Here is a 24,335-nt window from a genome sequence, read left to right on the forward strand (position 1 = left end):
AAAAGCAACTGTAGCTCTGAAGCGTTTGAGTATCGGTCTATTAGATCTCTTGGCACATTGACGTTTCTATTTCGTGTATATTGGAATTACAAATTAAGAATTGTATTGTGTTTTATTAATTTATTTAATTATTTTAAAAATATTGTTTTTTGTCTTTCAGTATTTTAAAATAGAACATTTTGAGAATTTAAGGAGCTTGCGATAAATATACGGGACAAAGACGTACTAGGAAGCCACGTAAATTTAATAAGCGAATCCTATTTCAATGTCAATACAGGGATTCGTATCTCGAATCAAAATATAATTTATTCATATCCGTACCATTATATTCACCGATTTTAACTGATTATTGACGCAGAATGCATTGCTTCTAAATTTAAATTTACTACCTGTTACTGAATCAAGGGCGTAGTACAAATTTATTTATTTATAAGTTCTTAAACAACGTGTATAAGCATACACTTTGTTTTAAATTTATACAAGAAAATATGACATCACAAATTTTACATACGTACATCATTTATATAAGAACCTACAACGAAAAAGAAGAACTGACAAGAAACTTACCGTAACTCTTAAATGAACTTTGAATGGCAGCTTGCCTGGTAATTGATTTAACTGTCATTTATTTATATGATATTACACGAGATTGGTAACCAATTTCAAAAGAACTGCAACAAACTACATTTCAATAATTCCAACGAACTACATTTCCCATTATGGTTGGTAAGATGACAAAATTGACGAAAATCTATTTATATTTATTTTGTTACCTATTTTAATCTATATGTATTATGTACTTAATATATTATTAAGTTTGTGTGGTTGAATTTGGTAATCTCACTATTTTCAAATTAAAACTATAATTATTGGATAGTAGGTACATTGAAGATAATATGTTGTTATGACTCGTTTCGGATTCAAAGCTTGGTTAGGTATTTCTTAATAGGTTCCTTTTTGAATATATTTAACTTTATCTATAGGTTCTTACTACTAAGGTAAGTAAGAATAGCTAAGGTTAGTAAGAAACTATTCTTACTTACCTTAGTAGTCATCTCAGAAATGACTCAATAGGGCTGGAATAACAGAATTTTAAGTTTATGTTGTAAAATCATAAATCGTAATAAACTGTAGAAATTCTAGTGTTTCCTCCAACTTCGTTTTGTGCTCTTTGGAGTAGAAACTGTCAGGCCATTGCTTACTTACAATTGAATAAAGATTTAAATAACGTGGTAACAGTACCAACAACCACTGTACTGTGTGTTTTACAGAATTTTTAATCAGCTTAGGTCCAGATATTATTTTTAATTACTCTTATATATTAAAGTTTTTTTGGCTACGTCTGTACCAGTGCCACACCCACACAGTGTATAATAGGGCGTAATTCATATTACTGTCGCTATTACAGAACACCAATACATAGAAATTCAAATTTCGAACATAGAAGAAAAATAGAATTAGCATTCGCATGTTTTAAATTTACTATGAACGTAATGAATTATGTAACACCTGTACAATCAATTAGATAAAAGGTCGGTCATACGGTTGTCTACGATACGGAGTCGCGTGCCAAAAGGTAGACGCAATTAATGACATAATAGACGATACATGTGCAATAATTAGCATACAAGGCCAAGGGTATGATGGGACCTTGATATTTTCATGTACTTAAGTGGATCAGTAATCAAACTTTCGGAAACAAAAATCCATAGCTAGTAGTCCTATTACATACATATTTATTACGTACATATTTATATAGGATTAAATGATGCTATTTGGACCGGGCACATGACGAGAGATAGCAGGTTGAAATGGACAACAATAATTACAGAATGGCAACAACGCGATGGAAAAACGAAAAGAGGAAAACAGAGCAAGAGATGGGCAGACGATATAGATAGAATAGGAGGCACAACTTGGACAAGAAGAGCTAACTTCAGAAAAGAATGGAAGCAGCTGGAAGAGGCTTATGTGTCACAGGACACGCTGATTACCTAAAACGGCTAATATGATGTATTAGATTAAGTTAGGTTATGTAACTTAAATAAGTGGTAATATATATAATAAAGGCTTAGTAATAATAATAAAAAACGATGCTATCTGGATTGGTGGTGTCTGTTACCAGTCAAAGATCTCACATAGTTATCGCCACTACCACGCCGTTGTAAATTTCTGATATACGCTCTAAGAAAAAAAAATCCACAGGTAACGGAAGGGCATATTAATAAAATTAAGTAGGTACACTAATGTTTAGCTGTCCCAATCAAAACTAAATCAATCAACAAAAACTTAATCAATAGAACGCATTAAGAACTTCATGAACCCCAATAATTAAAGTGTACAAAATATATAACGGTCAGAAATACTTTATGAATATTTAACATATTGAATTATTGAGGTTTTAGTTCCTAGTTGACAATTCTTTTATGATTTGGGATCGATTGATGATGATTGATTGGATTCGTGGTGATTGATGAGAACCGAAACAGGCAAACCAGACTTATTAATAATTAATTGAATTATACATTTATTCACTTTGGGAGCGCTGTGCGATTAGCCAGCAGATCAAACGACGCAAGTGGAATTGGATAGGCCTGTCCGAAGTCTTTCCAATCATATCCCCAAGCAGGTGATTGTCTGGAAGCCGCTAAGAAAGCGGAAGCGTGGTACCAAGCAAACAGTTGCAGAAGAGAATGAAAGCGGGAAAGACTTGGAGCGAGATGAAATACGAGGCTTAAGACCGAACGCCGGACTCATTGTGGATGCCCTTTGCCCCATCCAGGGGTTATAGGTCAATAAATTAAGTCAAGATTTACTTGTTTTTTTTTTAATTTATATAATTTTGAATGCTTCACGAAAATGCTGTTTGACTGACAAATAATGAATTTTAGTAATTTGTTACATTTTACTCATATAACTAAACATAACAATCAAATATATATATTCATTTAAATGAATTACAATGAAGTTGAAAAATATTATTTTTAGCAGATTTCAGTGATACAACTAAAATTGTAGATATTTCAGCTTTAAAATATTTTTCTGAAAATCAGTTGACAGCCGCCCATTAATCGATGCCACGTCGCGTAGGTTGCCTATTGTTAGATACAGGCTCGTATGTCCATCATAAAATAAAAATATACATAAAAATTGAATAATATCATATGTTTCGTAGCAATTATAATAATCCAGTGGTATAAGGGTCACGGGTATGAAGCTTGGACAATTAAGATACTGGTGGTATCTCGCTTCTTCTATATCGCTTAGAAGCACTTGAGATGTTGCGTTATCGTTGGATGCTTCATATAAGCTGAATCCAGAAGCTCTCTTAATAGAAAGTTCTTAATCCAGTTGGAAAGTTGAAAAAACTTATGCAGATCATTTAACAACGGAGATCCATACCTGGGCTATGTTGTGCGTCATGACCGCTACCACCTCCTACAACTTCAACAATCATATGAGTAAAATCCAGGGTAAACGGCTTGTTGGTGGAAGGAAAATATCATGGATTGGTGACGTTAGGGACTGGAGAAGGTATTGCGACTGCGGAAGCGTTGCTTTATCTGGCATAGGACACGCTTCACTAGACTGACGGCCTGAATGGAGGCACAAAAAATAAGAAGAGAAGAAGAAGGGTCTCAGATTGCGTCCGTTTCTTTGATATTATTTGTAAAAAAGTAGGTAATCGGGATTCTATGCCAGGCACAAGTCCATCTTTTCGGTACAATATCGGTTTTTTATGATAATTACCTTCTCTGTACAATCAAGTTAATTCCGCATTTATAACAAAAAAATATTCTTGCCAGCTTAGAGATTCAGATACGTGAAATAGCAATTTTTTTAGTACATAGTTGTCGTTTTAAGCTTACTCGTTAGCTATTTAAGTTAATTTTTAAATAATAAGTTAAATTTAATATATAAATAGATGCAAACGGATTGCTTAAATATTTCAGTGTCTGCTTAATATGACTTTTGATAGAAATATTTTCAATATATATATATATCTTTTTTTACCTTTTTTCTGATAGGAAGAAACTCCATTGGTGCACAGCCGGGCATCGAACCTACGACCTCAGGGATGACAGTCGCACACTGAAGACTAACACTGCCCTACAAATATATAGCCATCATTTAATGTGCACACTATATCGCGCTGTGAATCGATTGCATCACATATTAATTGCAATTATAAAAGCGATTCGTTAAAATAAACAGCGAACGTTGGATATATTGTACGCAATCTGTTGCTATCGAAACGCGCGTGAGATTTTCCTCTCAAACACCAAACGGCTACAAAAAAATATTGAAACAGCGCTGTTGTAATAAAAATGGTGACGGCAGCATTGCATACATTTTTACTTTAACATTCTAATTAATAATAATATTGTTTATGTTTTATACGACAGAGTCCATTAATTAATGAATGTGTTCAATAATAAATATGTCTGGACCACCGATTTTTGTATCGGTTACATGATCATTTGTAAATCTAATAGGCAAGTAGGTGATCAGCCTCATGTGCCTGACACGCCGTCGACTTTTTGGGTCTAAAGCAAGCCGATTTCCTCATGTTGTTTTCCTTCACCGTTCGAGCGAATGTTAAATGCGTACATAGAAAGAAAGTCCATTGGTGCACAGCCGGGGATCGAACCTACGAACTCAGGGATGAGACTCGCACCCTGAAGCCACACATAACACTGCTCTTAGTATTATTAATATTGTAGTAGTATAAATCTTAAAGCTACGTTAGCACAATCAGTACAAATACACTTTATATGAAAAGAAGTGGAAATTGCTCTGAATAATGTAATTTTTAAATCACAAGGAATCCTACGAACCCGCATAATACAAATATGTTTAAATAAAATTAACTACATAAAGACAAGTCCAACGATAGAGTTATTTGGAGTTAGTGTCTGTTGCTCTAAGAATTTCTGCACTTATCTACTTTGTACGCACGCTAATTAATCTTACTTAAGGTGAAGAAAAATATCGTAAGGTCTGTCTTAGACTTAAAACCTAACTCTGAATAAGACCAGAGAGTTGGTTTGTCTATGAAAAAATATTCACAATAATGGTGTTATCACTACATAGTATAAAACAAAGTCGCTTTCTCTGTCCTTATTTCCCTTTGTTTGCTTAAATCTTTGAAACTACACAATTGATTTTGATGCGATTTTTTAATAGATAGAGTGATTCAAGAGGAAGGTTTATATGTATAATAACTTCCATTAAATAGTGGAGAAGTACTGTTATTTTTGAGGTTTCTAATGTGATGTCGTAAATAATTACATTTTTTCCGCTTACATTGCAAACGCAGGCTGAACCCTACGAGTTTTATCAAAATAATGTACTAAGTATTGTACACATTGAAAAGGTCTTTACAAAAGTCCGTAATGGTATATGTCTATCTGTTATGGATAACCCACAATAACTTTTTTTTGTCATTTACTTTTTACGACAAATAATGGCTAATTTTCGAAGCGATTTTAACCAATACAGCATTAATCCTTAACCAATGAAATACCTTGAATACATTGTTCCTTTAATATAGATCTATATGGCCCTTTACACCGTATGATTTAAGTGAATATTTTCGAAGATATTACAGATTTAAAAATTGCGGGACGTAGCGTTTGCGGCGGTACCGGCCGGCCGCACAGTTTTTCTGTAGTGTATTTAGTATCAGCATTGCACCCGTGCGAAGCCGGGGCGGGTCGCTAGTAAATTATAAGTCAAAGTCTATAACCACAATAACACAAATTTCAATAAAATATACATTAATCACATGCACCAATAAATTTGTATATTTTATATTTAAAGCATTTGAACACTGGCCAATAATTATATTACACTTTATCTTGTATACCTAAACATTATTTCCAATTTCTATCTTTGGCTTTTGGCTATTTCAATATTATTTAACATACATATTATACAGTTTTATCATGAAATTGTTATTTTGGGTTTCAGTTGTCTCTTTTCCACAATTAGACCAAAATTGTCTTAATTTACTACCGTATTTATTTCCATACGATTCTATATGGACATAAAATCGTTACCATGGCACTCTCATCACACATTAATCCCCCCCACTCTCGACCACTACGACCCAAAAATTGTCTTGGCCTCAGAAATAAGAATCTTCTAGCATTCATCTTCCTCTCCTGTGCTACCCCCCGCCAATTGCTGGCTTTCAGCTGCAGCAGGTCCTCTTCCTCTATCGATCCAGCGCAACCAAGGCTGACCTACTGGTCTCCGACTTCTAGGCCGACTCAGGTAAGCCTCCTTTATCGCCCGATCTCGGCCCATTAGCTCAAGGTGCCCCATCCTACGTAGTCTTCGGACTTGTACACATAATGTTGAGCTCGGCTACTAACTCTTCTATTTCGGCATTTTTCGACTCTCCATGAACTGTCCTTCCTCTTCATGTCGGCCCCAGTATCATCTTATGAGGAGATAGTCTGTTTTTGAAGTTCTTCTTCCATGATAAGTTGGTTAGCTGTCCCTACGAGATTTGACTTCCTGATAGAATTTTCTTGTCTCGTGGTTTCCATGCTTTTGACGATACCATCTAAATTATCTCACTTTGCCTTCATGATTACCTTTCCTTATATCTTATGTCTTGTTTTCTATATTTATGTCTCTTTTCAATGTTTTTCTTACACTGGTGTAGTCCTGCTACCACTTTTTTTCTGTTCCACAATATCTTGTATGTATACTAATTTATCCAAGTTTCCCTTAGTTATTACTAGGCCCACACTGGCTCGGCAGGTGGCTACTAAATGGGAATATTCCTTGATTACGAATATTCCCATTTCGAAGAAGAGGCGTATTACAAAGAACTAATCCTACTAGCAATGTATCTTGTAATATAAAAGAACGAATTATACGGTCAGTGAATATATGTAACGAAGTATATTACCAAAATGTTTGTTAACATAATATTATTAAGAACTATCTACCAGTCTCATTGCACATAACGTTTATACTAGGGAATCAAAAGCTTATTTATTTACAAACCATTGTATACATTACATTGCGATGTTGTATATAAACACTATTATTACCACAAAGATAAAGTTATAAATACTTCTTTAGGATTTTAAGTAATTATATAATATACTGACGGTAGTTAAGTTCGGTGGCGGTGCTTGGAGGGAGGTTCACATAAATGAAACTCTTTGTTTAAAGCTGTCGACTGGCTTTAATGTCATGTCATCATCATCAAACTTGAGCTTATAACTAACTAAAACCTAACTTGACTTAATTTAGGGTTCTTAAATCTAAGTAATACTTTAATAAGGGTGAAGTCAACCTATTGGACATAATCGGAAACGAGAATGTTATATTACAATTTATGAGTGTGGAAAAAACAAAAGAAGTCATTTTGGCTTCAAGTGTGCGATGATTGCTAACATTTGGTTTGCGCTCCAAATTATTAACTTAATTAATATGCGGTTACATAACTCGGATTTATCGATAAATATAACTACCGTAGCCCAAGGACGTCAATACTGAAACCCAATAGGTCTATAGAACGCCATTTAGGGAAGGGTATATAGAAGACATACACAAATAGTTTTTGTGTTAACAATGAAATGTTAATGAACGATTCAAATTGTTTGTAGTGGAGGTTTCCGTCAATAATTAAATAATTATTTTATTTTTAAATGTGCTTTTTTTCTGTTTAGTACTTTATCATAAAATACCAAAAGATAACATTAGTTAAGTGTTTGCAGAAGTTGCCCGTGTATATTTAAGTATACAAGTAACCTTTGATTTTTAAATTGAAAGATTATGCCTCATAAACTGAGTACGTAATTTCTAAAATTGCAGAAATAAAACGAGAGAAGCTATAGTAAGCTTTTCAAACGCAAAACACATGTTATTGAATTGATAATTATTGTTAACTAGACTTTAATTAATAAATGTCATGTCCTATCTGCCATTTCTGGATAATAAATACTGGCGAGTAGCGGCTGATCTATTTATGTTTTATGTACCGGAAGTTATATTTGGAAAATCAGACCTTCAAATAATGACAAACATATTATGTTTGTGTACTTGTACCTAATAATAATTTGTATTGCTTCTAAATATACTCGATGTCAACTGTTCTCCAGGTGGATTCAACGCTGTGGCAGTATATTGAGACTGGCTATACCTAGGACGCTAAACACATATGCGCTCACTACAAAAAACAAACTTTCAAACTACAGTCGATAAAAATAAATGAATAAATAAAGCTTTTTATAAATTTGACGAATACTTAAACGATGGAATGGAATTTCACTTATGTTTTTGCACACACACTTGGACACTAGAATGTCTCCTGCTAACATAGCCAGTCTCAATAGAAATTCGGATCGGCCTGGAACACATTAGAAAATACTATTGCATTGTATAATTAATAATCCGTCGGTTTTTTTTTAATTCTAAGTAATTGTATTAGTATTCGTTTTTACTCAACCAACTCCCAAGCGAAATTAGAAAATTATCACTGAATAAATTCAAAGCTCTCGTTAAACGTAAATTAATCAATAAAGCTTGGGATTGATTTGCTCCAGTTCAAACAATTTGTATGACTCACAACTTAGCGATTAAAAAGAGTGGCGGAAAGTTTCTTGCCGCCACTTGTAAATTTAGAATTAATTTAACTTCTTTTATGACGTTCATAAGTGTACTTGTTTACCTATATGAATAAAGATAGTTTGAGTTTGAGTTTACACAACCCCTCCTGAATTTCCGACACGACTTGCGAGAGCAGGTGCAGGACCGACAGCTAAGTGCCCAATTGTGGCACATGGACATACAACACGTAGTGCAAATGCTTCCGTTGGAGTTCTTCTCAAGAAAATGTAATGACACATTTTATTTTCGACTGTACTACGGTCGCGTCTGGAGGGTCTTAAGCTGGAGTGTATGAACATTCGTAGTTCAGTTTATGAAATTGGTTGCAGGCCGTCCTCCCTAGTTTCTGTATTTTTAAATTTCGAATGAATTGCCTTTGCCTTGTGGTGGTTGCCGGCAAGAAAATAATCCTATCATTAGAAATATAAGGTAGCTATTGTTTCTGATAGTGGTTTCTAAATAATATAAATAAATAAATCCTAATAACTATGAATTTTTTGAAGGTATAAATTTCCTGAGAAACAGTTATACACAAACAGATTTCTTGATCTTTCAGTATAGATAAGACTTGGAATAAAACAATGCCACTTTTCTTATTCTTTGCGGTAAATCTGATAGCTACTAACCTAATCAAAATATTTCTTTGAAAACTTCACGGGATCATTTCATACAAAAAATATATAAATACATTATAATTAATAGCTTTTCCAAACACACAAAACATTTGCATGGTATTTATTGTTATGTTCGGAAATATTATATCTACTATTATGTTAATATAATATGTAATCTATGAGCATTGATAGAGAGACCGTGAGGCCAACTTTGCGCGCTCAGCGCTAGAATATTTGAACTACTCGTACATCGAAATTGGGTTTGTTCTATGGCACGTTATTTCAAAATAATGATAGTAAAATATAAAGTTTGCTGTTTATTTTTGTAAAGCTAGTACCAGATTTTTTAATGCAAACGGGAGTTAGTGTAAGTACAGGCAGAGAAAAAACGGACAACGGACCTGATGTTAAGTGATACCGCCGGCCATGGACACTCACATTGTCAGAAGCAAGGGCGCTGCCGGCCTTTTAAGAATTGGTACGCTCTTTTCTTGAAGGACCCAATTCGCCAAAGGTCAAAAATCAATTCACAATGTACACTTATGAACGTCAAAAAAGAAATATACATTAAATGCTTCTAATTTTACATTTACTGCCAGTTCTCAAATCAAGGCCGTAGAACAGAAGAGAAGAACTGGCAATAAATGAGCTCAGTTTTGTACACACGTCGGTAAGTTTAATAATGTGGAAGATATAAAAGCTCACTTCAACTTGAGAAGGAGATAAGGTTTTATGAAGAAACCCAACTATCGTAAATCTTGTGAGATAAAACTTTTGTTATAAAACTGAACTAAATCAGCCGGAAAACGAATTTGTTTAGGACTAAATCTGATTTTTTCTCTGCAATTTCATTTGCATAGAAATTTGTTAGTCATACTTAATTTAAAATCTAAAATTGGAAGTTTTATGTTTTTATTATTTTTATTGTATTGTCATGTATTTTAGAAAGGATAGCTTGTAACATACTTTACATATAGCTTTATAAATATGGTGAACTTTAATAAATAAATATATCCCATTAAATCTAGGCAGGAGGCTCACCCGATGTTAAGAGATGAAGACTCTCATTGGGCTAGCGAGTGTGTCGCCGGCCTCTCATGAATTGGTACGCTCTTTCCTTGAAGGCCACTCAGTCGAATTTTATTATTCTGTTAAGTTTTTGTGCTCATTGTAAATAATGGTATAAACTTTTTTTATTTGGTCCAGCCGTCTTCGGTGATGATGAAGATGATCCGGTGAACTTCGTATCACCTACATATGTGTCCAAAACTTAATACAACTCAATTTTAAAACATTCCAAAGAGACCTGATATTTTTAGTATGTATTAAAAATTTTGTATCCTCATACTATAGCTACAAAATACAAATTTCTTAAGACACCTATAAATATATGTAGTACATATACTAAGTGTACATATTTTATTTCTTAAAATACAAAAAAACATATTTTCCAGCTAGAAAGATTTAATTGGAAAATTCAACTGTCGTATTTAGTATTTTTCTTTACTTATTATTTATGTTTCCCGTTTCCCTGTACTTGTACCAATATTTCAAGATTGTAATTAGCCAAATCAGTCCAGGCATTCTCGAGTTTTAGCGAGACAAACGAAGAGCAATTTTTAAACGCAATAATAAAATGTCTAATGGAGTATTAATAATACCATTTGTAAATGAAATAAATAGAGCAGAGTTGGCTTCGACTATGCACCATTAGACTTTCTTTCGCTCAAACGGTGAAGGAAAACATCGTGAGGAAACTGGCTTGCCGTCGACAGCGTGTGTCAGGAGGCTGATTACCTACTTTTCTATTGGATTGACAGATCATGAAACAGATACAGAAATCTGAGGCCAAGACCTAAAAAGGCTGAAGCACTACTGTTTTTTAAATGAATGAAATAACTATGCATTATCTTAAAATATCTTGCTTTTCTGTGACTTTAATATCACATTATAAACACCCACAATCAGTGAACACAAACTTTTCCAATTTCACAATAACTTATAATTTGAGCCTGACAAAATAATATTTCCTGCTGTTTCACTAGATATTTCATTTCCTTTTTATAATAATACTTTTCACTAACACGTGTCTTGGCTCGTGTTTCAAACGTATAGGCAAAAATATGGCAAATATCCAATCGATTTCGGGCAGATACATTTTAATTGGATGCTATGTCGCTATATAGTGCATTGCTCAGAGACGTGAGCTCGTCAGACATTTGACACGACACAAACGGGTGAATTTTGACAGGGAAAAATTAGTCTAATGTATTATGATTTTTAGAAGCTATGAGCAACAATACTAGTTTATTTATGATGAATACTAGACTTTATTTGCCAAACTATTAGATAATATTATATCTTTATGCACGTGAAACTATACTGTACAATTAAAACAAAATTAATTGTCATTATTTATAACGTAAAAAAGCGTATTTTTGAGTGCTTTATAAGTTTAAGTCGAAGTCAAAAGTCAAAGTCAAAGTCAAAAATCATTTAATCATATAGGTAACACAATGTTCACTTATGAACCTCGAAAAAGAAATATACATTAAATGCTTCTAATTTTACATTTACTGTCAGTTCTCAAATCAAGGGCATAGAACAGAAGAGAAGAACTGGCAATAAACTCTCCGCCACGCAATTATAATGAAGCCTTTTCTGGATGAGATCGCTCGAAAGCGATAAGCCAGCCAGTTGCCCACCTTCTTATTTAATTATAATTGTATTTATTTCATTTGTACTGTATTTCTGTATTACTGAATAAATGAATGAACATTGAAGGCGATTTTAAGTGTATCATTCTCATTTCAAATACATATATAGGGTTTTGATATAAAGGAACAAATATATATTCATATATTACAAGTAAAATCCATACTGTTTTGAGCAATATTCTTTTCAAACACACTATATTAGTTTAAACATTTATAACGTCTGTATTTTTAGCCCGTGCATGTAAAATAGAAAACAAATTTATTTTCATTAGATTAAATTATTGTACAAATTATCCAAGTATGAATACTACGGACGATATCCATTGTTTTATAGGAAGCTTCTAATCACTTTGATTATCCCACGAGCAAGACAGCGATATTTACCTTTATTCAGTTTTGGCAACGTGTGTGTCCTTAGCTATAGTAGTTAAAAGCGATCCGGTTCGCCAGAATACTACTTGCTGTTCAAGTCGGTATGTGAGTCGGTTCGATCTGGGTATCGCATCATTTCTAGCGAGTGTCAAGGCAGTCGCTCACTTCATTCAGTTGCAAGGATTGGTGTTTTTAACACTGCTGTCTGCTATCGTGGTTTATTTGATTCAGTTCTTTTGAACGTACTACTTCAAATATGGTGAGTGTTTACTAATTCTAAATTAATTGTTAATTTAATTGAATATTGAAGTGTTTTTAAATATGGATTTTACAGTTGAAATTGATGTGGAATTTTATTTATTATTCAAGTTTTAAATCTAATTATTATTTTTAATTTTATAGTATTAGCACAATTATTTTGAAGGTTATTTTTCTTTATTAAGTAGTTAAACAAAGTGATTTTGTGCAACAGAGGCTGGCGTTTTTTAACCATGATGTGCGTTCTGTGCCCTTTTTATTTATGTGCTGAATTAATACATACATATTGTGAAGAAAATCATTATTAAGCGTGTCTAAAGCTAACTCCTTTACGACTTGTGGGCTTAGGAGGGTAATCTTTAACGATATAGTATTCTGAATTCAAAACTGTTTTTGATGTGATTTTATTTAAAAATTGAATCATTATATTCACAGGAAGAGCTCAACAAGGATCAGATTATCAGTAAGTTGTAGTTTTAATTAAATTTAACAATTAATTTAAACGCTGAATAGAACGAACAACCTACAAATTATACATGTTTCTCTTATTATTATTAACAAACAAAAAGTATAAGAAATATTCATATATAACGTATTATCTTCGTATTAGAGGTTACCAAATGTAGCGTTCATGTTTGAATCCCAGGTAAAACAATAGTTGCTAATTGCGTGGTTTCAGGACTTCAAACAAACACACGTCCACCAATGACAAACGGAGTATTGTTATTTTTTGCTATAAAATACTACAGTGGGAAACTTTTCTATAAAATTGCTGTTAATTTTCTTTTGTTTAGCAGACTCTAAATTAGTCTTGTACATTCGAAATGTATCTCCACACCACCATCACATTCGGTTTCTATATGGAATGTCTCTATATCAAAGTGCGTGATAAGCGTCCTTGCTCCTCTTCTACAACACGTGGGTCAGAGCAGAAAATGAAAGACAAAAGACGTTTGACTGTTATTGATCAAGGTGATGTCGCTCTAATTGGACTAGAAATACTTCCTTACTCTGCTGGCACAAAGTCAAAGTGAGCCTTGACCTCCGATCTAGAAAATTTTGCCAATCACTATCGCTTCCTAATCGGCCACTTGCAGCTCGCATACGTCCTTCTCTACGGCCTCTTTCCAGCGACATCTGGGCCTGATGGGTGGGTCAGGATTCCGAGCTTTTGATTCAAGCATTTGAATCGAACTTCGATCTTCTGCTACTCGCAAAATGACCAGTTCAACAGAGTCTTGGGCTTACCAATTATTCGTAAAGAATTCCCTTATCCAATCAATAATAACGCTCCACGACACTCCTTTAAATGTTTATAGGATTTGGATGAAATATTTTGTTTAAGTTATCTTAATCGTAAGCCTTTTATTACAGTCCTGAAAAAGGCATTTGAAGCCTTCGACCACGAGAAGAAAGGATGTATTGGTACAGTCATGGTTGGAACAATCCTGGGAATGTTGGGAATGTCCGTTACAGATGACATGCTCAAAGACATCATTGATGAAGTTGATGTTGATGGTAAAGATATTCTTTAATGCACTGGTATTATAGTATATATGTTCTGGGTTTGATATCCGGCTAAACAATTAGAGTTAGATAAAACTAATTGCAGTAAGCATCGATAACAGACACAGAATCTCTCCCCATGATCCTCTATGATCTATTGAGATCTGATAGAACTTTACTTGGATCCATTAGGTGGCGCTAAATAACACAAGAACTCACTAGTTACTAACTTTGTCTATTTAATAAATGAATTTTAAAATGTATATAATATTGAAGTATAATTAGTAATAAGAAAAAAATATTATTAAACCGTAGGTGAAGTCCTAGATTCAAAGTAGGCTGAAACAATTAACACAACAAGCAACAATCGCTGATCTGCATAATTTCTTTATTTAAAATTTCATCAGCATCACCTTCATGGCTGAAAGTCAGCTTCACAAGACACTTTCTTTTGCGAACCTCCAATTCATCAAGGAAAGAGTATACTACTTTCTCAAATGCCGACAACACACCCACTTACATGGGTGTCTATGACCTGCGATTTATATCTTTCACACTTTCGTATTAACAGGGTACAAACATTGTTTTATATATTATCAGGATCGGGTGAGCTGGAGTTTGAGGAGTTCGTAACCCTGGCTTCCAGGTTCATGGTTGAGGAAGACGCTGAAGCAATGCAACAGGAACTTAAAGAAGCATTCCGGTTATACGACAAAGAAGGTACATTACTATATTACGCAAGGCAAAATATGCCTAATATAAAAACCAAAAACATCTCACATAAGTTAAAATTTCACGTTACGGTAATATTTCAGAGTTAATAGACATAATCGAAAGTGGGTTTTGTCGTTAGATGACGTCATCTGGGTTCGTTGTTTGGGACTGTTGAAACCAGGAAATCGTTAACTAATATTCAAAGTGTCGTTGGCTGTTCAAGAAAGCAAAGTATTTTGCATAGTACTGTATCTGGACTGGTGGAAACCGCCGCAAAATATCAAACTCAAACTCAAAATAACTTTATCCATATAGGTAAACAAGTTCACTTATGAACGTCGAAAAAGAAGTTAAATTAATTATAAATTTACATTTACTACCAGTTCGTTAGACAAAGACTTCTTCTTTCCCGGTCTACGGGCAATGAGAACAGACAAGAAACCCTCCGCCACTCTTTTTAATCGCCAAGTTTTGAGTCATACAAATTGTTAACTGGAGCAAATCAATCCCAAGGATTAGGACCATTTAACTATTCGTCAAATTTATAAAAAGCTTTACTGATTAATTTACGTTTAACGAGAGCTTAGAATTTATTTAGTGATAATTCCCTAATTTCGCCTGGGAGTTTGTTGTAAAAACAATCATGAATATAGCCCTTCTTCACACAAATATGAAATTGAAAAAACAATAATAAAAACTATGTGAAACATTCAATTTAAAAAACTTTGTGAACAAAAGTAGTTCATTCATAAGTTAATATAAAGTTATTTAATTGAAAATAACAAAATGAAACGCTTTAATTATAAACTATACAAATGACAGCAGAACGTAAGTTTTTAATGAGCAAAATTAAGTTAATTTAGATTTTAATTAACTATGTGATACTATAAAGCAGTATAGCCGTGTTGGCCTAGTGGCATCAACGTGCGACTCTCATCCCGAGGTCGTAGGTTCGATCCCAGGCTATACACCAATGGACTTTCTTTCTATGTGCGCATTTAAAATTAGCTTGAAGGGTGAAAAACCGATTAGACCCAATAACAGCGTGTGTATAGTCACAGGAAGCTAATCACCTGCTTGTCTAGTAGATTAAAAATCAGAAACAGATACAGTAATCTGAGGCCCAGACATATAAACGTTGTAGCGCCACTAATTTATTTTATGTGATACTCTACATCAGTAGTTATCTCTTTGTAAAAGTTCACAGATGTATAGGTATATATGTCGCAAAAGAAATAGGCAAAGAACTTGTGGTCTCCGAGGATCGTAGCAAGTTGAGGTTTGAAGACCTAGCTTCCTCTACTCTCATAATATTCATATTATACGAGGTCAACCAGGTCTACCAGGCTCTCCCTGACGTAAAGGTACAGGAATTAATATATTATACAAAATACTTTCAGGAAACGGCTACATCACCACTGCAGTCTTGAGAGAGATTCTTCGGGAGCTTGATGATAAGATAAGCGCCGAAGAGTTGGATATGATGATTGAAGAAATTGACTCGGATGGTTCAGGCACCGTTGATTTTGATGGTAAGGTTTCATATACTCCTTGTACCACCTTGAAGTTCATGTCTGAGCACAGCCCTGAGATTCTGTAACTCACTTTTCGAACTCACACAGCGGTTTTCGCATCGGCGGTCGCTCTCAAATCAGTCGTGAAGGAGTCATTTTATGATTTGGCATTCTGAAAAGGTGGGAGCTTGTAGTTTATTGTTTACACGGCAAACGTACCGCCTAATAGTCGATTCTTTATTTTTTTTAAATAATTATTCTGCTATTCGGGACACTGGTCTAGCTAGTAAGATAAAAAAAGAAAGTTGATATTAGACAAGAAAATTAAATTATGTCAAAAAATAAAAATTTACCTTCCCGGAACCCCTCCACTAACACTTGAACTTTATGATAATATGGTATTAAAGTTCAAATTGACTTTTAAGTATTATTACGAATATTTTGTATGGGAATATAGAAAAGTGTTGTTTTTAGACTTTTTCACTCTTTTTTAAATTTTTCTCTCCGTAAGAACCATCCTCGTACTTCAAGGAATATTATAAAAAATAATTGGCCAAATTGGTCCAGGCGTTGTTGAGTTATGCGCTACCAACACATTTTGCGATTCATTTTTATATTATAGATAATAAAATACTTGATTAATCAATGTTTGACATGTTAATTACTGATGACATCCCTTTAATTATATTCAAGTAATTTATTCATGATGTTAATGTCGTCAATATGAAAATATGGTTAATTCTGTCACATTGATTGGATTTTAAAACTACATTTTTCAAATTCGTAGTAATAATAAATTCTACGGCGTAGTACTTAATTGACACCCTTACCTTTTCGTAGCCAATAAAGTGATAATTAGTTTATAAGTTCCTTGTACTTTACTTTGGTAGATTAAGTTTGTATTAATAGCAATTAAGACAGAAATTGTTGGGTATACTTAATTAAAAAGTTGAGAAATTGCTAATCATAATTATCTCTTTTTATCCGTGTATTCTTTAAATCTATTTGATAGATAATGGGATAATTCATGTTCAACATGCCATTTTATTGATATTTTCACTTTCATCTGACAATTACCTTTCTTTTTTCAGAGTTTATGGAGGTGATGACGGGTGGTGATGACGAGAGATAAGATAATTGAGTTGGTTGAGTTTTTATTACGTATGGATTAACTGTTTTCAATAAAATTTACTGTGTACTGTGTTGTTTTTTAAATCTTATTTGACAATACTTTACCCCTATTCTTCCCTTAGTGTAAGGCTATTTTAACCTAGTTCTAACCTGTCAAACAATATTTTGGGTACGAAGTACGACATAATATTTAAAAGTACTCAAGATGAGACTGTAACTTAAGATACAAACAGGAATACGGATCTGCGGGTACATGAATTATGGGAATTTTTATATGTAATAGGAGGCAAACGGGCAGGAGGCCCATCTGATGGTAAGTGATACTGTTGCCCATGGACACTCACATTATCAGAAGGCTCGCCAGTGCGTTTCCGGCATTTTAAGAATTGGTATGCTCTTTTCTTGAATACATAACAAAAGAATATTCTCCTTTCCGCTTAGTCTGTTACTTAAAATAATCAAATGCCAAACATTGATAGCGCTAAGGATGAATTCCAAAGTAGTTTAAAGAATAAATTTTTCATCAAATTAATCGTTCTCTGATACTGAAGAGCGAATAACAAATAAGAACTAGAAGCGACCACGTTTACTCCGTAAATAGTCAATCTTCCTTTAACTAAGCTTCGTCTTGTCCTAATAGAAGTCGTACAACAGATTCTGAAATTAATTATTTGTTCGTTTCATTTTTTGAAAAGAATCAGTTTAAAAAATTCTTTCATTTATAAATGGAGTAGGTAATATTATGCGCCAAAATAATTTTTTATAAGTAATTCTGCATCTTTGTCTCGGATAAACGAAACGGTAATGGTCAAAACCACAGGAAACTTTATTTATTTATATACAAATCTTTGGAGGCACCATTTTTATTACTCCGAATGGATGATTAGGAATCCCCATTATGGAACAGTATCTGTACTTTATTTGACGCTAAAACAATTATATTTTGTAATTACATTCTAATTCTATTTTTTTCATTCTATTCATTCTTACATTATAAAATATTGTAAATGTAGTGAAGTGAATGTAATATATATTAAGCATGAAGTCAGTGTTTTAAAATAGCCCCTCACCTCCAGAGCCCGGCCTTGCGATTCTGTAACTCACTTTTCGAACTCGCACAGCGGTTTTCGCAGCGGCGGTCCCTGTCAAATCAGTCGTGAAGCAGTCATTTTACGATTTGGCATTCTGATAAACAATAAACTACAAGCTCCCTCCTTTGAGAGCGACGGCCGCTGCGAAAACCGCTGTGCGAGTTCGAAAAGTGAGTTACAGAATCGCAAGGCAGTCCCCTCAAATGGAATCGTCTAACAATATACAGTATTAATAATCAATATATCATTCTGATTTAAAAAAAGGTCTGCGTAACATATGAAGTCAAACGCCAAATGCCACAGAGAAGTTATAATGTCATATGCCGAAGTCGTTTGACAGACTAGAAACTGACCTTTGACCGGTTTCATAATGAATATACATTGAAATAAATTTAGATTCTTTAACAGAGATCGCGTGTTTATTACATTGTTATTTCTCTTGAGTCTTTGAGAACTTTGCTAAAGCCAGCTAGATGCTGTCACATCAAGTTGACAGTTAACTTATTTGATAAGTCTATTGAAACGTCAAGTTACGTAATGTAATACGCATTTAAATTTGTTAAAGAAATTTAGTTAAAAATTCACGTAAATCTAGGACAAATATTATGAATCTGTTAAAACCTAATGCATATCTTATAATAAGTAAACATATTTATAGCAAAATTCGCTCAACTCGTGCGTTACGTAAAAGCAATTTTGTTTATATTGACATAATAAATTGTGTTAAACATAACATTTGGTTAATTCAATCATAAATTACGTGCGCACGTACAAATATAAATTGTACGTAACACAATTCCCATATTTCTATTATAACACCGCCAATGGTCTATAAATATTGCTATTCGGGCTGTGACGTATAACGTGTGGCCATGGTTTTGGAAGTTTCGGGTTTCGAAGGCTTCGATAGACTTAGGTTAAGAACAGAGAGAGCAGAGCTAGAGGAGTAAGTGTGGTAAGCCAAAGCCCCTAGAGCGGCATACCACACTTTTTACTTTTTAGTCTAAAATGTCAACGTCACTTTCAGATAGACTTAAAAGATTTTTTGCTCGAGTCACCAACACTGCTTGTGTGGCTTTAGATATTTAAAAAAAATAAGTCTTATTGCACTCATTTTAAAGTACTCGTCTGATTCAATCAACATTGTGATGTAAACAGACAGATGAGTACTCATCGTAGTAATTTGCGATATTTGTTTTAAAATAAGTGATGTTTGATATTTGATATGTGATGTTACTCTATTTTAAAAGAGTAGGTACCGACAGTTTTTTACGCTGGCGTTTTCTCTCAGCCTACACCCTCTGTCTTATTTGCCGATGAGTAGGGATGCCAACAGATTCAAATTTAATGACGCGGAATAAGTAATACACAGGTATTACTTATTCCACGTCATTAAATTATGTTCCATAATAAACATATTTTATTTTTATTTTAGAACTGTCCAACACAACTGGTTCACGAATTTTTTTTGTATTTATGGCTTCATTTGTAAACCTATTTTATTATATTTATTTATGGTCACCCAAGTGGCAGCTGATCGTTTGTTAAATCGTGCCAAATATTCTGAAGTGCATCTTCAGGTACGAACCGGTGAGTTCAATCGAAAATAGCTTTTATCTTGAATTCCATAGGTTAGGAATTTAAATCAATTTAATATATTTTGGAATGCAAAATATAATTGTTATTCGACACGAGAGAATTAATTGTTCTCTAGCGGGAAAAGGCTAAGATGTAGACATGTCAATCTCGTTTATAGTTTGTGAAAATGATGTCTACATTCCACAAGTCAACTTTTTTATCTGTTCTTTTGATATGTTTCACATATCCCTATTTAGAACTTTAGTCACTAACCTGCATTACTTGTCATCTGTTCTGACTTCTGTATTTGTTGAATCATTTGTTGTCCTAATTGGCAAGTATATGATCAGCCTTCTATGTCTGAGAGACGCTGTCGATTTTAGGGTCTAATGCATGCTAGTTTCCTCATGAAGTTTCCTTCACAATACAAGCGAGATTTTAATGCGCACTTACACATTGCTGCACATCCGGGGTTGGAACCTACAACCTTTGGGATAAGACTTGCACGCTGAAACCAAGCCAACATGTTCCTATAGTCAACTAGTTATAAGAAGGTTTTTTAACTTTTATAATTATATTAACACTGACTTACAACGAAGCACCAACGTATGTATCTATGACCTTTAAATTAATGTGTCAGGCATAGAGACTAATCACCTACTTGACTTAAACCTACATGCCGTGATTAATGGTGATTTCCATGAATAAACATATGAGACTATTAATATAATAAGATATTAATTCAAAATAAGGTGAAAAAATAAATATTTTTAATCAAATAAATTACAGTATATTTGGGACATAATAAGGTAAGTTTTAACCAAATTTCGTTTAAAAAAATAAATTTTTGTAAAAGATAGAAATAAAAAACCAAAAAGTTGTTTTTTTGAATTTTTCACATAAATTTTGAGGTTATGTGAAAAATGTTTGAATACAAAAGTTTTAGATCTTTTTATTACCTACAACTTTGCCATTTAGTTTTCTTCGATAGGACTTTTAGTTTTGCCGGAAATCGAGATAAACCGTTTTTTACCCTTAAACCTAACCCCCCTACCCCTTCCCGACCTCAGATCGACCGTAATTTATTTTTCCTTTTATTTTGATCATATTCCCCTGCTTTTCTAATGGGTTTTATCCTACTGTAATTTTCTTTGGTTTCAAAAATTATCGGCACTGGTCTATATAGAATATTCATGTTTTAATAATAATAAAAGCCTTTATTCAGATAGAAAATTTTACATAATTTTAAACTTAAACTTAACACTAGTGAGTCGGTGACACCGACAACCCATCTGTTTGCCCAACTTTGGCATTTCCTCCATTTCTCTCCACTCTGCTCTGTTCTGAGCTTTCCTGGTCAAAATTTTCCCAGTTACGGATTTTATTTCGTCTTCCATCCTTCGAAACTGTCTACCTCGTTTTCTTTTCTTATTTCTTGGGTACCAATATATGATCTTTTTGTTCCACTTTTCTATACCTCTTCCTGATATTTAGCATGATTCTTTCCATCGCCGTCTGGCATGTCTTCAGTTGCCTGGTTTGCATTTTAGTGAGTGCCCAAGTTTGGCCCATGTTTAAATACCGTAAGTGTTATTACAAAAATCATTTTCCTGTAACGCATATCTTAAATTGATTCAATACATCAATTTTAATGGAATATCGGAGCAACATAGTAATTCGTTTAAGGTTTTAATTTACTTCTCGCCGGGCCAATCCCGCGGCGGGAAATCGAATCAGCCCGCGAAGCCTAGCGATTCCTGTGACATGTGATGTACCACAAGGTTTTTCAAGTAGACTAAATACTAAACTTGCCAAAGACATTGTTAAATCAAATCAAATCAAAATTATTTATTCATATAGGTAACACAATGTACACTTATGAATGTCAAAAAAGAAATACATATTAAATGCTTCTAATTTTACATTTACTGCCAGTTCTCAAAACAAGGGCGTAGAACGGAAGAGAAGAACTGGCAATAAATCACCACTCTTTTTAATGAGCAAGTTTTTCGTTTTACACAATGTTTGTAAGGAGCTGCAATTACATCATGTTCCACATGACATCTTAAGTAATAAATAATAATGAAATAATTAAAAACAAATATTTGTCCTCTATCAGCAGGAGGCATGGTGAAATAGGAGCATACGAATGTGGGTAAATATTATTTTTCTTATAATGGTTATTGTACGAATTTATAATACGAATTCTCGTACAATAACCATTATAAGAAAAATAATATTTACGCAACTACGTGGCTAAACCAGGTTTAATATAACTACATGTATTACAAATGCGATATTTAGGTCTAAGGCCCACGCCCCACAGGTAGGCAATTTAATTATTATTATTAGGCTTTCGATAATTTACTAAAATTATTTGGAATTTCAAGTTTTTATTATATTTTCAAAATTTACTTACGTTTTGTTAACAATTTTTTCTGAATTTCTTCGTAAAATCTATCATTTAATATTACAAATTATGCATGTGATATGGGGCCGGTCTGAATGCCGGTTTTCATAATGTTTCCTTCACCGTACAAGCGAGTGTTTAATGCGTACATAGTCTTGCACACTCAGGGTTTGAACCTACTAGTGGTACTAGGCTACTAGGCCAACAGTGCTTTTAAAATTATAACTACTGAAAATGATCGTTGACTGTTTATTATATGGTGTTAATACAAAATCATTATGAATTGTGAAAATATTACAGTACCGTCGTTTCGCATGCTTAAAAAACCTTCTAACAATTAACACAACGAAGTGGGTAATGACCCAATTTCACTTGTTTCTATTATGCTAAAAAAGGTCCTACTTATAAAAATGAGTGTAATTGCCGTCATATTAAACGCTCTACTAACCGTTCTTTGTGTGCCTGGCCTTTCAGAAAACCCTTTACGAAAAGGAAGTATTTTGAATTCTTAAGAAATTAATGTTGTGGAAGAAGAAAATACGGTACCCTTTCATCGCTCATACGAGAAATCTTCCTTTTCCTTTCTTATATACATAATATGTATAAATATGAGCCAATTCAAATCTCTTGATCTTACTTTAAAAGTTATTCCGTTTCTATGTAATAGAAAATTGGTGGTAATTTTTTTTTGTATAGTAAATGTTACTTTCTTTTACATAGTACACAATCAAATATGCTATTTAGAGCTGCTTTATTATTTTTATTTGAAATTGCAAGCTTTTATTTTTATAGTTAATCATGAACATTAACTACATTTGAATATCCTGTTTGCTTAAATTAAATAAAAAAAATAATATTAAATATTAATTCGTTCACTTGTATTTATTTAATTATTCTATTAATACAGTTTTTTCAACCATGAATAAAAATGGCCTTACTAACCTCCACTGTCTCTGCATAGATGGCGCTTTTTTACAAACGCGTTTGTAAGTTTGCTTCTCATTAGTACGTGAATATTTCAACAGATGGCGATAACTTTCTTATCAATATTTTTTATCGCTTTAATATAAATAAATACTAAAATCAAGAATTAGCTTGGACCACCAGCTGAAATTTTTTTAAATATTCTTTTTAATTTCTTTAGTCGAAAATTAAATTCAATAAAATTAAAAAAATGCGTTATTACAAATCTGAATGGAATAAAATATAAAAAGAAACGTCTCTCCGTGACAATGTTTGCACATTGCCGTGACCAGGATTCGAACCTGGGTTACTACGGCCACAACGTAGGGTCCTAACCACTAGACGATCACGGCTATAGAGACTGTGAGAGCAGAGTTGAAATTTAGTATAATCTTCTAGAAATAAAATAGATTAAAACTTAATACTATGTATAACTTCCTGAATTAAGTTAATAATAACATAGGAGTTTTTTTATGTATGTTAATTGCAAACATTTAAATTTGTGTTACATATTTAAATTGATTTGGGTTATTCCTATAAGATTTATAAAAGTATATAAGACTATACACTCCTGACACAGCGTATTAATTTTAAAAGTAATATTTAAAAAATGTTAACTTACCTTATTACTATGATTCATACTTATAATAATATAGTTTTTATTGCTGTATTACAAACGAACTTTTTATTAAAACAACACGATTGCATTATTTATAAGATTAGCAATTTCCCTTTCACTTATAAAGTAAATAATAAAAAACCAATTTGTGACTTGTTCTCATTCACGTTGCCTTTTTTGCTTCGACTAGAAACTGAAATTCATAATAATGACA

The 24,335-nt window shown here is 33.1% G+C and overlaps 1 protein-coding gene and 1 non-coding gene across 2 annotated transcripts; one reads left to right on the top strand and one right to left on the bottom strand.

Moving 5' to 3' along the window:
- Positions 1-12,407: 12,407 nt before the first annotated feature.
- Positions 12,408-17,527, top strand: LOC125054531 (troponin C, isoallergen Bla g 6.0101). Its single transcript, XM_047656494.1, has 6 exons — positions 12,408-12,596; positions 13,031-13,058; positions 13,970-14,113; positions 14,702-14,821; positions 16,216-16,347; positions 17,421-17,527. Exons 1-6 carry the CDS (start codon positions 12,594-12,596, stop codon positions 17,459-17,461), a joined length of 468 nt encoding a protein of 155 aa, XP_047512450.1. The 5' UTR covers positions 12,408-12,593; the 3' UTR covers positions 17,462-17,527.
- A 6,256-nt stretch (positions 17,528-23,783) lies between these two features.
- Trnah-gug lies at positions 23,784-23,855 on the bottom strand. The gene has a single exon. It is a non-coding gene; the product is annotated as a tRNA-His (tRNA).
- Between the last annotated feature and the right edge of the window lie 480 nt (positions 23,856-24,335).

This window comes from Pieris napi, chromosome 12 (genome assembly GCF_905475465.1).
Source record: "Pieris napi chromosome 12, ilPieNapi1.2, whole genome shotgun sequence".
Lineage (NCBI taxonomy): Eukaryota > Metazoa > Arthropoda > Insecta > Lepidoptera > Pieridae > Pieris > Pieris napi.